At 38.7% G+C, this 15,496-nt stretch overlaps 2 protein-coding genes across 5 annotated transcripts; one reads left to right on the top strand and one right to left on the bottom strand.

The window, feature by feature from the left end:
• Positions 1 to 899: 899 nt before the first annotated feature.
• On the bottom strand, positions 900 to 11,261 carry gtpbp2a (GTP binding protein 2a). 2 transcript variants are annotated; one of them, XM_003438361.4, is made up of 12 exons: positions 10,870 to 11,261; positions 9,837 to 9,863; positions 9,342 to 9,526; positions 9,130 to 9,238; positions 8,842 to 9,039; positions 8,431 to 8,605; positions 5,230 to 5,449; positions 4,963 to 5,098; positions 4,656 to 4,714; positions 4,386 to 4,557; positions 4,066 to 4,230; positions 900 to 2,934 (listed from the first exon to the last, which is right to left on the bottom strand). In XM_003438361.4, exons 1-12 carry the CDS (start codon positions 11,062 to 11,064, stop codon positions 2,773 to 2,775), a joined length of 1,803 nt encoding a protein of 600 aa, XP_003438409.1. In that variant the 5' UTR covers positions 11,065 to 11,261; the 3' UTR covers positions 900 to 2,772. The 2 variants fall into 2 exon arrangements, with proteins under 2 accessions (XP_003438409.1, XP_005474258.1); XM_005474201.4 differs by lacking the exon at positions 10,870 to 11,261 and adding an exon at positions 10,434 to 10,792.
• Positions 11,262 to 11,314: 53 nt separating this feature from the next.
• On the top strand, positions 11,315 to 15,496 carry LOC100694199 (otoraplin). 3 transcript variants are annotated; one of them, XM_019366803.2, is made up of 5 exons: positions 11,315 to 11,386; positions 13,978 to 14,176; positions 14,258 to 14,397; positions 14,660 to 14,752; positions 14,889 to 15,496. In XM_019366803.2, the coding sequence occupies exons 2-5, from the start codon at positions 14,062 to 14,064 to the stop codon at positions 14,910 to 14,912; spliced, it is 372 nt and encodes a 123-aa protein (XP_019222348.1). In that variant the 5' UTR covers positions 11,315 to 11,386; positions 13,978 to 14,061; the 3' UTR covers positions 14,913 to 15,496. The 3 variants fall into 3 exon arrangements, with proteins under 3 accessions (XP_019222348.1, XP_005474256.1, XP_003438310.1); XM_005474199.3 differs by having other exon boundaries at positions 14,660 to 14,770; XM_003438262.5 differs by having other exon boundaries at positions 11,375 to 11,466; positions 14,660 to 14,770.

Below are 15,496 nucleotides of genomic sequence, written 5' to 3'. Positions count from 1 at the left end.
TGACACACCTGACCCTGACCCGGGGCAGAATTTGGTTGAAGATCTATTCGGTGATTGTGTCTGAGTTTCACTAAAATCTGAACAATACCCTCAGAGGAAGGATTCTTATTCAGTTTGGACACATGCCTGACTATGACATAAGCTCACTGGCCCTTCAGCTGGATGAGCTAATAAGTATCAGCTGGATTAATTGAATTAAAGCAAAGGGTGTGTGTGATTTTGGTGTCACTGTAAAACAACAAAATGAAAATCCCCAATAAGCAAACATTTCCATAATAAGTTTTAATGATATTATAATTTAAGCAATGTTTAAGGCTTTGGCTCACAATGGAGGCTTTTTCCAACCGTTAAGTCTATTCAGCCTAAATTAGGTGAGTAATATAAAGTGTTATAGAAAAAAGCAAAAACATAAATACACTAAGTATGTGGTAGTTCATGGTTCTGTGTTTGTGGTTGTCCAGGTAGGGAGCTGACGTATAACAGGGGTCGCTACAGCAGAGGGCCTGTCAGTTGCCAAATTACAGTTTTTGTATTATTGTATTTCTTAGAATTTCTTATTCCTGTTGCAGCTTTAATGGCATAAATTACGGACAACCCAATGGCTTGTTCAACCTTTGACATGATTGCCACTCCAAAGAGTGCAATTGCAGCATAAATAGATGAGTCATCCTCTTCATGTTTTCTGCAGTGGTGAACTTATTGTCCTGTAGAGCCATTGATAGACCTGAATGGCTAAATTATGCTTGCACTTTCTTGCATCAGCTGGAGAGCAGGATAGGAGGAGCCAAACCAGGAAACAAACTACTGTGAAGGAAGTCATGACCTATTCACATAGGATATATCGTTTAAAACACTGCAATGTCACATTTTACTTAGAAAAAACACTGTTAAACAGCTGCTAAAGTGACAATAAAACTTTTATTCATGTACATCATAATACACGAATTGGATCTGTACATAAATATTGCATTTCACCCAGAAAATGATCAAAATACATGTTGAATTAAAAGGAAAACTGACATCAAAGGATTTCAAGAGTGAAAATAAGCTGGTGTTAAGAATAAGACTGAAAAATCTTTGAATGAACTGTAAAATCCAGAACTACTACAAATCTATAAAAATCTTCTGAGATGCGGTAAAACAAATTTTAACACCCGAACTCTTTATAAATGCTATAAAATATTTTGGTTGAAATGCATTCTTAGCTTACCTGTCTTTGCCTGCACACACACTGTGCATCAATGATGTCGGTGCAAAAAACAATACAAACTTTGAATGCGTGTATAAGTCACGTCAACATGCAATAAAAAGACAGATGGTGAGGCCAACAGCAGCCGTGAACAGAGCAGTAATTAACGTTCACTTATTACATTTTTTTTTCTCTAAATATCAAAAGCCGTTTCCAATAATAGCACCAACTTCATTTATTTTTTTACTAAGTTATAAAACAATGGGCTGTGATGGAAGGCTTCTTGAATAGGAGTTCCATCAGGCACTATGCTAAACCCCTTCGAGTTCGTGACATCAGTAACTTAAGTGAAGAGACAACATCAAGTACCTTTAACATAATTGCTCTTAAATAAAGCTGCATCAGTAGGCAGTTCCACATACTAATGTGTAATCATACGCATCGCTTTGGGAGGATCTGGAGTATCTGTTTTTCATCACATCTCCTTTCTACTCAAATTAGCAACAGAACATCCCACTGGAGTCGTTCTGTGAAAGTGGAATGCTGTCTAATACAATATCTACACTGACCTGAGTAACTAAAGCACTTGAAAGACAGGCAGCAAGATCATTATCATCTTACCGCCCTATTGTGAGGCATTACTTGTGAATTAAAGAAAAAACAGTTCTCACTGACAAATGTGACAGTTAAAAAGTAATTGCCAATGTGAGTTATCCTGGCAGACTGACATACAAACTGGGCCATGTTCTAGCTTTTCATACCACACAATGCTCTCCATCACCTTCATAAAAGTGATGAAACAACAAAGCTCAAAGCAAGACAATGAAGCTTCTGACCTGCTCTGTCTCACAACTACAAATGCACTCACTGCTTTTGCTTTTGTCTCACACAGCAGTTACTAAGACAAGGAGATGATTTAAGAGCATGTAAAGGTTTGTAATTGTCAGTCAGGCACTTTGCACAGACACTGCGCTGTGAGGCGGTGATACTTGCGCCTTGTGTTACACTGGTGTTAAATCATTTCATACCTGCAACTGTTGAGTTTGTAAACAGTTACCTGGCACAGGTATATCATCGCTGGCGTTTATACCTCAATGCAAATGTGCATGTGAGCATATTGTTGAAGTGTGTATTAACAGTGCATTTAGGTGTAAACTGCGTGAGCAGCACCTCGTTGTAAAGGCCAGAATGTAATTTTCTAGTTGCCAGCGAACAGTGCGTTGAGTTCTCTCTAACTCACTTTGGTAGATGATGCTTGGTCAATGTGTTGTAGATATGGATGAAAGGTTTCTCATCAGTGCCAAGAAAAGCAACACTTTTTAAGCCTCAACAACACAAAGCAGATGGAAAATATCAGCAGGTACTGAAAAGGCTCTAAGGAACAAAAAGTAAGAAGGTGACAAGGCTTTGGAACATGGTGAGACAACAGAATCGTGCAAAAAGGTTTTTACTGTGAAGGGAAATTGGCAGTGTGGCCTTTGGAGAAACCAGGAGATGGTTTTTAAAGCACTCTGTTTTGAGGTGGGACGGTGTTTGGTTCTGTGGTTGCCTGATGAACGTTAGGCCTCATCCTCATCTTGTCTTTAGGATGGCTGGTACTGGGCGATAGGAAGCAGCTTGGTGACGAGCCCGATACCTTTGGTTACCCCCTCTCTGAAGAGAACCTTTGCTCCCACCTTCAGATATTCTGGATGCTTGATGAACTTGAAGAGAACCACCGCTTTCTCTCCCGTCCTCAGCTCCTCCTGTCATAGAGTGGTGTAGCACGAGAACAGGAATCAAACAAAGGCAGGATTATTAATGAGACAGGTGATCTGGGCCAAATACAGCAGCAGAAAAAAAGCTTTAGTGGCACTAAATTAGAAAGTAACCTGTGGGTTGTTCTTTTAAAAAAACAAAAGATGAGTGTTTCTGTGTATATATAATTGCACTTTTTAATTTGCAGATTTAATTTTAAAATCAATCAGTGGAATAGTGACACCAAGATTAAGATTAAAGGTCACAGACTCAACAAACAAATAAAATAGCTCTGTAGTGCCAATAGAGTCCTTAAAAAAATCCCAGAAAGGCTTTGTTATAATTCTGGATTGTATCAAAATTCTTGGTTTCTCTTGTTTTGAATCACTGTTGTATCATTTCAGAGCAGACGCTAAACAGAATAGTTTTTTGGATTCCTGGTTTGAAAGACTGATAATGTGGGAAAACCAAGATACACCTCAGAGCCTTTCTCATCTTTCAAGTACTGTTGTATCTGGCAATAAATTGCTTGTAGCTAGCAGAAGGAAGTACTTCTGTTGTAAAAGGGAGGAGCAACTGTGCTCACCATGAAAGAAATGGATTATGTTCAACACGACAAATCTGAACACCCGTCTGAGGATTTAACGCCATTGCTCACCAGCCATTACACACTGTTGATAAACCACGCAGCCAGTGACAAACATAGATTTATTGATGAGTGTGTCTCCTGCCTTGAAAACACCATATTTTTTTTTTAATTTCTGTGTGTTACTGAGAACATTTTACAGTCAAAGAACAGGGTTTTAGGATCCAAAGGTTCTTTCTGAGATGACTGCTCTATTAAAACAATGCAGGTGTCATCTAGACAATGCAGGAAAAATTGGTTATCCTAATATTGCTACTCAAATATACAAATTTACAACCATCTACTTGAAAAAAAAAGAGTCACACTTTAAGCTAAGATGCATTATCATTTGCATTAAACAATATGTCCAACTGTGTTATTTATTTTGGTCTGGCTTCTTTCCAAGTTACTGTGACAGCAGTTATTCAAAAATAATACACAAATTAAGAAGAAACCAAATGTAAGAACAGTCTGAGATTTTACGCTGAAGTATTAGCTCAGCGGATGGACCAACCTTGCCATACACTGCTTCCACTGTTGCGGTCTGTCTCACATTGCCAATGTGCACAGTAACCTGGAAGCCCTTGTGGAAGGTCTTGGCATGGAAAAGCAGGACGATCTCAGCCTCAAACATCCAGCAGATGGTAGGATCCATCTCTGGGCTCACCATCACCATGCCCTGTAAGTGGAAAACATATGGATGGTGTACATACATAGTTCAGATTTGTATGAAAACATTGATTTCAAATTCCAAGTTTCTTTTACTGCAATTTACATTAACCTATAGATAGATATATTATACTTTAATGTGATTAACTAAGCTCTGAGTCTGACCTTGCGTAACAGTGAGCGGTCAAAGTTGCCCAGAGCAAGTGTAGCAGCCTGGCCCGCCCTGAGTACCCTGCATGCCGAGCGGTTCCTTTGGATGCTGCCTACGGTCAACTGGTGGAACTGACCCGAGTCTGTGGGCCCTACTACAAGATGATCCCCTTCACGGCAAATACCACTGTAAGACCAGAGAGAATAGCGAGTCAGAGGGATTTCTGGGTTAAAAACAAAAAACCCACTTAACCTGTAATGAAACAATAATTTCAACATACTGACCTGTATAGAGTACCTCCAACCACTGTCCCCACCTCTGGAACTGTGTAGATCTCATCCACCTGCAATGATGCACATGGCTGTCATTCAGATCGAAATAATCTGTGTATTTACACTGCATTTGGAAGACCGTAGCTCACAGCCAGAAGATCATTTTGCATGGACAGACAAACTTTATTTCATTTTAATATTGTAGAGTCTGTAACTTACAATAGAAAGCGCCTTGAGGCGACAGTTGCTGGAAACTAACGCTCTATAAATAAAATCAAATTGAATTGAACTGAACTGAATTGAATTATTTCAGACTGACCTGAAACTCTGTTAGCTGCTGCATTAGTTCCTCCTGCTCCTTGCTGTTGCTCAGAGGAGGGATGATGTTAAAGAAAACTTTAAGCAAATCTAGACTCTCTCCAGAAACACTGGACAAGGTGAAGATTGGTGTGATGCTGTGAGAGAGAGTTTCAGGACAAAATAAAAACTATTACTTTCCAGTTTTTATTTACAGTATTCATTATAGAAGGAGTGCAAACTTAACTGCATGTTATTAAATGGAAAACTGCACTTGTGTGTTTCATACCTTGGTGACTGGGCAAACTGCTGTGCTGCTGTGACAGCATCATCTGTACTGCTTACAACCATGGGCACCTTGTTGCAGCCTGGCTGCTTCAAGACGCGCTCCAACTGCCGCACCGTGCGCTCAACAGTGGCCCGTGTGCAGAGGTCCACTTTACTGATAACAATGAAGATGGGAACCTTCAGTGCCATGGCAAGGCCAAGATGCTCCCGTGTTGTACCAGCTGGAAAAGAATGAGAAGGAGAGGAAGAAAGAAAGAGGATTTACCTGGGATTTTACATTGCTTATATCTTGCCTACCACTTGTTCACCAAAAATAGCTTTCACAAGCGAGCAGACAAAGGCAATGTTTATTTAATGTCATGTTTTCAGAAGGGATGAAGTCTTCCTAAACACACGTAAATACTATTGCCTAAGCTAAATCCAACCAACCTATAAACCTCCGACTGTTGACTCGGTAATCCAAATAAGACTTTGCAAGAAATTTAAAAAGATACGCCAATTCAAACAGGGGATTTATTCTTTGTACAAACACAACAGCTGCCCTCTGAGTCTCAAACACCTATTGCTTATCATAAGAGTGCTTATCTATAAACCCAGACTTAATGTGAATCAAAGACTATATATACAGATACACATACCATAATAAAAGACTGTTATGTCATTAGAGAAACAGTTTGAGGATAGGACTGATTCAAAGTGTTCAAACATATACTGTAACTATGTCTCTGATGTGTTTCCACAACTGCCAAATAGCAGCTCTTCTAAACAAAGTGACTTCTCATGTTCTCTTAATTTTGGTCTCAAGAAGATTCACATTTAAAAGAAACACAAACAAACTGAGTTTTGAAAAAAAAATTGAGGTGAGCTGAATGTGTCACAGTGTGTCACAGTGCAGTAAAAAGTAAAGCAGAACTAAATGACGCAAGATGATTACTCGCCCTTTGGCTTCTTAGCTAGTTAGAACCCAAGAGAAGCCCTATGCATTACACTGATCCATTACGCTGTTTCATAATTAAAGCTGTAGTTCTTGGGTTGCAGACGGCATGTCCCTTCCTATCTAAATTCTTGACCCCATTTTCCCTGCATGTCCTTTTTTAGAACAGACACCCACATAAACACAGCAGCGCCTACACTGCATTAATAAAGGTTATTTAAGTATAAACAAATATACATTTCCGAACTTAATTTATCCATGACCTTCTTATGAAAAAAATGGATTGTACTTCAATGTGTTTTTAATTATTTTGCTAAAAATCAGGAATAAATGTATTATCCTGTTGTTACAAATTATTTAAATTACCTTTTTTTTTTTACTGAGTGCAGTTATTCTTTTGATGCTGACAGTGTTATTAGTTATTTACTCAAAGATAGACAAACCATTGCAGAACAGTGTAAATAAACAAGGAGTACAGATAGGACTTTCTGAAGCATTTAATTATACTCTGACTGTACCCAATAAACCATTTAGTATTTTTTAATATTTTAATAATCAATTATGTTTTTGTGTTAGCACTAAAACTAACTGGTTATGAAACTGCAGTATTTCAATTTAATACTGTTTAGAAATAAACAGCCGCGGAAAATAACACAGAGTTATGTTTGGCATGGAATCAGTCAACTCATATAATCAAAATAAGCTTAAAAAGCAGTTCAACCCTGGAAGAAGACACAAATCCCATCAGGGATGTGTCAGGAAAGGCATCCAACACAAAAACACTGCTAAATCAAACAGGCAGAGCTAACTGCTGTGGCAACCCCTTGTGAATAAGAGAGCAGCTGAAAATATCTTTTTTTTTTAATTGGCTCTGTAATGTCATGGTTTACATATTGGCCTTAAAGTGAAAGATCTCTGGTTCGCTCCCAGGAAGTGACACAAAGCCCTTTGGGGCTGTGTCAGGAAATCTGGCATAAAATCTACCAAACAAAACACGCGAAACAACCCCTTGTGAGTAAGGGAGAAGCCAAGAGTACAGCCATGCATTAACAGCAGATGCATATAGCTCATCCAGTAACTCCAGCCGGATGTGAGCTACAGCACTTAATGACTAACATCTCAAAGGCTCAGGTTTCCTATACAGGCTTCAGTGTAGCTTGCGAAAGGAAAACAAAACTACAGCTTTCTTAATAACAATATATTACTTTGGTGTATTGCACAGAGGACTGTTTCCAGATGGTCTCTTGCCTTGAGCAAAGGGTTCTTATCTGTGTTCACTTGCAGTTTCCACAGTCATCTGGAGGGGCTGATACACACTGAAATGCTGTGTGTCACAATGGGTGAATGGTCTAAGGGTGTGCCACCTGGTATTGTTGGTGTAAATCCCAAACGGCTTTGTCGTGCAACACTTTTAATAGGAAATCGTTTGAACAATATCAAAATATTTTCAGCTCTAACAGCAAACATAATCAAACAGTATGTTTATAAATGTAAAACAGAAAGCTGTTTAGGCTGACCAACCAGTCTCAGCGGCTCAGGTTTCCAAGTAGGTCCTTCCTGGATACAAGCTTCCTGCACTCAATGTCAGCTAATGCTATCATAAAAATGTCGGGGTTGAGCACATTATACAATAACACGTTACCTATAAATAGAACAAGATGTGAAACATAATACTGAAGTAAGGTTTAGTGATTTCATTTTTACAGAAGAATAAAAATACAGGAAGAACTTGGGTAAAGCTGGACTGTGAAAATCTGATTTGCATCACAACAATATGCAAATCAGCATGTTTCTTTTGCCTTTGGAAGAGTGTAGCACCTGATCAGTTTATTTGAATTCTCTTCTTATCTTTGGTTATATGGTAAAAACACATGTCAAGCCTTAACCCCACTGAAAAGGCCAAATGCTTGCAAGACTTGAGAAAACCTCTTGTGACTGTCAAGTGCAATGCTGAAATACACACTAGCTTTGCAAGAGCGCAGTACTACCCCCAGTGGGTCAAAGCACTCTGCCCTGAAATTATGATATCTGAGATATTTTGGGACTTACACTGCCAAGCAAAGATGAGGGTTGGTTTATTACATAACCTCAGCTATCACATGTCAGCAAAGTGCCAAGCCATAACTGTGCACTACAGTGTGGGGGTATGGTGTACACAAACATGGGCTCTCTCTCAACCAGAACAGCAAACTGCATCACTATCTTGCAGAACAACGGTTACATTTGAATAGAACTTGGAGAAAATTAAATAATTTACTTAATACTCACCAATTCCAGTATTCGCACTGACCACAAGCATTGCAAAATCTGGACAGTAACTGGTGAGGCCAAAGATGGTGGTTTTCAGGTACTTGTGGTGACCTGCCAGATCAATGAATGTGATCATTTTAGAGGCACTCTCACAAATCTCCTCTGCTGTCCGAGACTCGCTGTAATTCACAACCTAAAAAAAGAAAGAAAAAAACAGAACCCCCCCCCAAAATTAGCTATCAGTTACTAACATTTCATGCAGATGGAGTAGTTTAATATATGTCAGAATAGGAATCTGTAGTAAAACATCCAAAATTGTAAAAATTATGATATAATGGATGTATTTACTTTTTGCTATTTATCACAACTGGTGTAAGAGTACATAAATAAGGTGTAATATATATTATTTGATAGAGGACGTTCTCTCACCTCTCCTTTGCTGTTAAAGCCAAGAATCTCAAAGCTAATGCTCGAAGTGCGTCCAGTCTGAATCTCATGTAGATGTCTGAAAAGGTTGAGCCTCGCTCTTCCCCGTCCATTGTCCAGCTCACCTTGTGTCAAAACACCCAAAAGAGTGGACTTGCCCGAGTCCACATTGCCCAGTACGGCTACTCGTAGGTCTAAGAACTAAAGAGGAAAACACAACACCAAAATGACTTAAAAATGCCCAAGAATTTAAACATCCAGAGATATCCATGTGCAGGTAGCCACACTAACCTGCTGGTCATCTGGCACTTTGCGAATGAGAACTTCAGCAATCTTACGAGGCACATCAGAGTCATAGTCCACCTCTCGCTCTCTTAAAATTGCGATGTCCGCTCCAACTCTGTCATGAAAAACAAACAGTTCTTTGTGTTTTGGTAGATGAGGTAAACTACAACAGCAGAATAACTATCAGTCAGTAAACGGAATAAAAATACTGGACTTACTTCTCTGCAAGCCGATGGAGCGTTTTTAGTGAAGCCCTCATTTCCTCCTCTGATAGTCCCACCAGCATGCCATTGTCCTCGACACCTATTTGATAGACAGCTTCGCCTCGGCCCTCCTGCAGTCGCCATTTCATTTGTGTTGCTAGGTGCTCAAAGCGGTATTGTGTGGGGTTTACTAGCTTGAGCTATTCAAGAAAAGAAATTGCAAATTAGTACTCAACACAAACCTATTTTGGACATAAACAAATGATTACTGTAGGACCAAGGCAATAAAAAAAGCTCTATATTGACAAGAAGCAGCTGCCCAGATACTACAAATGCTCTAGGTATTTCAATGGAAAGACTGCCCCTATATGTTTACACATACTGCATACTGATAAATAACATCCACATAGCAAGAAGTGACCTCTATATAAATCAGTTTTATGGTTTTATGTAAAGCATTTTAGCTTTCTGAACAAAACAAAGCCTTTCCATCACAGCTAATTTGCTTACCTTGTACTCTATATTTCCCTCTTCGGCCTAAGAGACAGGGAGTAAAACAAAGAGAGACAGAAAAGAAACAACAGCTGTAAAACTGTAGAGAAGACAACAGACTATTGATTTGTTTAAAGAGAAAAAGAAAAGCAGTTTGACTGAATGTGCAGTCAGTGTTCTCTATGAATAGGCAGTCACTGAGAGCTATACAAACAGGCTAACCGCTTGCTTAGCCTTGCACAGCTACTTAATATGTTATTAGACATTAAATACACATGCTTAAAAGTCGAAATCAATACATTTAAGGTAAACCAAGTCACGAAAATAAGGTCAAATATCTGTCATGCAATCACTTATGACAGGGGACCTAGTTATATTCAGTGACAGCAATTTTATACTGGACAGTTTATGATCATGAAAGGTTAAAGTACAGTTTAGGATTAAGGTTCACGTTTGAAAAACACAGCTGGTGGGTAATGACAACACACAGAGGTCACTGTAAAATAATAAATAACTAAATAAATACATAAAATACATGTAAAAAAAAAAAAAAAAAAAAAGTTTAAGTATTGTGTAGTAACACAGTCCTTGGCTGAGTCAATGTCAGACACTCACAGTATCACTATCTTGAGGTCGGCCGGCTGAGCTGTGCACCCGCCCCCTATTTACAAACACAGCTGTTCCTCTTTTGCTAGCTAGCAAAATACTTGCAATTTTTAATCAAGCAACTTTCAATTAACACACGTTCGGCTTATTTCTGCAAAACTACTGTAAATAGAAAGTCGTAAGCCAACAGCAAACGTAAAACCTCTACGCTTGAAATGGTACCATTCATTTTCTTTGTACCGACTAGCTACGTGTCACTGCAGGTTCAAAGACAAGTCAATAGTGGGGAAGCTAACCGTCGAAACAGGAAATACAATGACAAACCTACCTACGAGTAGCGTTACTACATACAAAAATCTATTTGCTTACTCTTAGTGATAGGCTTTCCAGTGAAAGGGAAATATTAGCTCGAAATAGCTAATTGTGCGCGTATTTTTAGCCTTACCTCCGGAGGTAGATACGGGGTGTTATTGCTTGGTTTGAAGTTGCGGGATAATCGAGCTTTTGCTTTCTTGTTCTTTGCAGAGGCTTTTTTGGGGGCTACCCCATAGCCATTCCCAGGCTTGCCGCTGGACACACCACCAGATCCAGAGCTGTGTCCGTTTCCTGAGCCAAATAACTCCGATACCCGCGCATCCATCGGCTACTTTGGGACCTAACTTGTTAGCTTACAACTACTTAGACAGATTCTGATGCTATATAAATAATATATACCTCGGGCCAGGCATTGGGGTGCTTGTAATTACCCCAATAATGGCAGTGTGCAGCCCCCAAAATAAAAATAAAGCACTACCCTCCCCCCAAACTCCGCGAACTGAACAATAACAGCACCGGCCGAGACTACGGCTTTGAGTTTACAGTATGCTTGCGTCACAGCCAAATGCCAATGGTGCGTTTGTTTTAAATAACTGCGTAGCGCGAGGGAGAGGCTCATTTTGTTTTCCTGTTTACTCACATTGCATGTAAGTTTAAACCCCACCCGCCTACATCTAGACGTAAACATACTCGGTTTTCAGTGGTTTGCATCAGATGAAGAAAATAAGTACGTACATGTCCAGCTTGTTTACAAAGTTGGTGACGTCTAAAATATATCACCAGGAATGTTACCTACATGCCAACGCCCTTGAGGCTTTATTACCTCAAGTTTTGTATTTGTATGGCATTTCTGTGAAGATTCAGCTTCATTATTTCAGCTGCTAAGAAAGAAAACCTACTTTGCAACACCGACGTTATAATTACTAACAATTACTATCTAGTCAGGTTAACTGAAAGTGGTTTGTTGAATTGATACCGAGCAAGCAGGGAAAAACAACTGAGGGAATTGTAAAATGTTGTGATTTCTTGACCATAAGTTAGACAAGATGCGTTGAAAATACAGCATAAAATCACAGTGCGTGAAAGGACAACATTGAACTTTTCAAATAGATTACTATTTGAAAATTTAAACTTGATTGGGCTTTGTTATATTTGCAATCGAAATATATTTCAACCAGAACCTCATGACCGTCAAGCACATTTACCTTCAACGTTGTAATCACTTTAGGTACTTACATCTTAAATTGGTGATTTTGTCATTCTTGTACTGCTAAGATTAAGGGATTTATTTCTTTACACGTCATATACGCAAGGTTTTTCAATTCATGTCTGGCTGTAAGCTGTTTCACAGACAGTTCATGGAAAGACCCGATTTTACACAATAGTTTGTAATTTTGTTTGACCTATATTTTTTGCAGCCGCTTTAGCGACACCCAAAGGAAATGATGTGTAAGCTAAACATTTTACAAACTCGATATGAATCACAATGCTGTGCAAAAGTCTTGTTACCCTTTGTTTCTTTATATTTTGCTAGTAAAGTGGGAACTAGGTGCAGCCTTTTATTGAAATATGTGCAAACATAAATGCAAACAGAGTTTGCAAGGTAAATTTTTTTTTAATAAGTCTAACAAGCTTGAAAGACAATATTTGTATGGCCGCTTTATTCTTCAGCATGATGATGAGCTCTGTCGTAGCAAGGTTTCTTGCAGTTTCTTTAAGTAGTCTTCAGGAATAGTTCCCTGGGACATTATAAGCTCTCCTTTTGGATGTTGGCTGCCTTTCATTCTCTTCGCTATCAAAATGATCCCACACTGCTTCAGTAATGTTATAGTCTAGGCCAATCCATGACTGATAGTGTGTGAGTGTGTGTGTGTGTGTTTTTATCCAGGCATTTTCAGTGTGTTTTGGATCGTTGCCAAAACTAAGCGATTGCAAATCTGACACTTCAGAAATGGCATTGCATGATGGATCTGATGGTACTTTTCTACAATCATAACTGCAACAATCCTAAGAAGACACTAACACTAACAGAACCGCTGCTGTTTCACAGGTGGCTGTAGGCACTCACTGTTGTATGTCTAACCTGACCTCCCTCCTACATATTGATGATGATCTTGTGTAATATGGCATACTTCAGCATTTTCTATCTGTTTCCCTTTCTTAAGCATGTAAGCATGTTTCCGTTTTAAACAGCCACACTTCCACTGATGATTCCTAATTGATGATTAGGCTTCAGTGAATAGTAGATGGATCAGCTGAAGGCCCAGATATACGTCTCAGGTCCCGTGTCAAGTCTCTGGTGGATCTTATTCTGTTTATTAAAGGAGAGCATGATTTTTAGATACTGTTCAACTGCTATAGACAGGTTTGTAGGCTGCTTCTTGTTTTGTTCCCCACTTGTCCAATTTCCTCAAATGTTTTAATGGACACACTGCACACTTTGCCAAGGTACAGCGAGATTTTAGCTAATAGCACCTTGGGAATTGCCTTATTGGTGCAAAAATACTATTTTATACCTGTCAAACTGTGTTATCTTGTGCATTATGCTGGAATTCAGTTAAAGACATGGGAACAATTGACGTGTTTTGGCAACAGGCTGCTACTAAAGACACAATTTAAAATAGATTATTTGCAAAGTTGTCTGTTATGTGTAGACTCAACACTGGTTCATTCTATGAGTTAAGTAAAAATGTTTTGCTTCAGTGATTCATAGATCAGTGAAAGTAGTCAGGTGCAACAACTGGACAGAAAATGAGTCAGCAGCCAATGTTCAAAAAAAAACTTTGAAAGGCCTACAAAAAAACTAAAGAACTACTCCTCAAGACCACTTAAAAAAATTACAACAAAGTCTGGCTCCTTGGAAGCAACATTTAAAGGGATGAGTGGTAGCATAAGACTTTTGAACAGTACTTTATTTGCATATTTATTGAAGTTGGTTTATGGTTAAATCGATTTGATAAATCTTAAAGCTGGTTGACTGTAAAGAAATATAGCTTTTAAAGGCCTTTACTGCTTACAAATGTGTTTTTTTGTAGAGTGCAACACTTACAGTTTACAGCAAACGTTCTTTCTGCAAAGAGGCTGAGAATTGAGAAAAGTCAGCCAACTCCCCTGATGGAAATGAATACTTACAGAGTTTGGAATTTCTGAAACTCGACACTGATTGGTTAGTCGATGTGTGATGAAGGGGCTCAGCCCATTCTGTCCTGGCTGAGAGAAGTGTTTGTGATTTTTATAGTCTTAAGTTCCATCAAACATCTGCATTCACATCCGGACGTACACACACTCACAACAGTCGGTTGTTCTTGGTCTTTTGGCGAGGATGGGTTATCCACTGGTGATTCTGTTGTGTGTGGGACTGCTACACCAGACCACGAGGGCTGTCCTCATGGATAAACTGGCAGACCAGAAGATTTGCGGAGATGCAGAGTGCTCATGTAAGTCTGAGCATTAAAGAATCAACAGTAGATGCTTATGTTTCACATTCTTCTTTTTTATTTTTTTCTGTGCTGTATTAGATGTTCTCTCCATGGCCACAGTCTTGGATGACTTCATATCTCCTGACTGCCGATTCCTCAACCTCAGAAAGGGTCAGGTGGTTTATGTGTACTCCAAACTCATTGCAGCAGAGGGCGCTGGAGTCTTCTGGTCTGGAAGCGTATGTGCAGATTTTGTACACTATTTAATGGCACTGTACACTTGAGTTGTGAAAGACAGAAGATGTGCAACAGCTGTGGTAAACAAACACAAACTTCCTGGCTTTTCTGACAAGAAAAGACATTTGGTTGCATATCAGAGTCCACTGTATCTGAAACGAGCAGGCTTTTCATTATGTCAAGTTTTGTAAGAAAGGTTATGCATAATGAATATAGAGTGTGGTGCATGCTAATTTGCTGGAGTTATATTATTTTTGCTGGCAGATTTACAGTGAGCGGTACGTGGACCAGATGGGCGTCATTGGATACTTCCCTGCAACTGTGGTGAAGGAGACACAGAGGTTTACAGAAAACACAGTTAAGATCCAAACAACTGTTAGTAGTTTGAATTCTTTTATGCAACATTTTTTTTAAATGAATGAATACTTTTTTTCTCATTCCATGTTAGGAAGTAGAAGGTGGTAGTAAGCCTCATGTTTTGCTTGTCTTTCAGGACATGGACTTCTACTGCGATTAAGGGACTGAAACCTCTTCCTTTTCAACTCTTTCTGTTAGTAACTCTGGCATTTATAAAGGACAAAGCATGCAGACATTTAGTCAATGAGTCTTTTTGTCTATATCATTCCAACATTTTGATTATATAAATATATAAAAGTTAAAGAAATTAGTTTTCCAGACACCTTTTTTATGATTTTTCTTGACTAGTAATTGCAATCATATTGTACTTGTCTTTGTTACACATCTGAAAACTGGCTTGGAGCTGCTTATGCTGAGAAATAGCTGCTGTGAAAATGATTAAATTCGTTTTCTAAAGCTTATAGTCTTTTTTTTTATTGGAGTCAAGGTTTCTTGGTAGTGTTATCAGAGACATCTTATAAAATCCTGACTTTTCATTCATTCTACTATGTTCTTGTCCACTATGTTCTCAAAAGAAATGTCATCTAATAGAATTAATTGTAAAAAAAAAAAAATGTATCATGACTGGTGTGAAGAGCTCAGGGCAGAAGGCCTAAATTCAGATTCTATTTTATATTTTTGTTCATCCTATAGAGAAAAAATGTAAGTATCCAAAGATGATATATGTGACAAAAATACATAAAA

The sequence above is a fragment of the Oreochromis niloticus genome, linkage group LG13 (assembly GCF_001858045.2).
Source record: "Oreochromis niloticus isolate F11D_XX linkage group LG13, O_niloticus_UMD_NMBU, whole genome shotgun sequence".
Classification (NCBI taxonomy): Eukaryota; Metazoa; Chordata; class Actinopteri; order Cichliformes; family Cichlidae; genus Oreochromis; species Oreochromis niloticus.
This window is presented reverse-complemented; position numbering and strand designations above follow the sequence as displayed.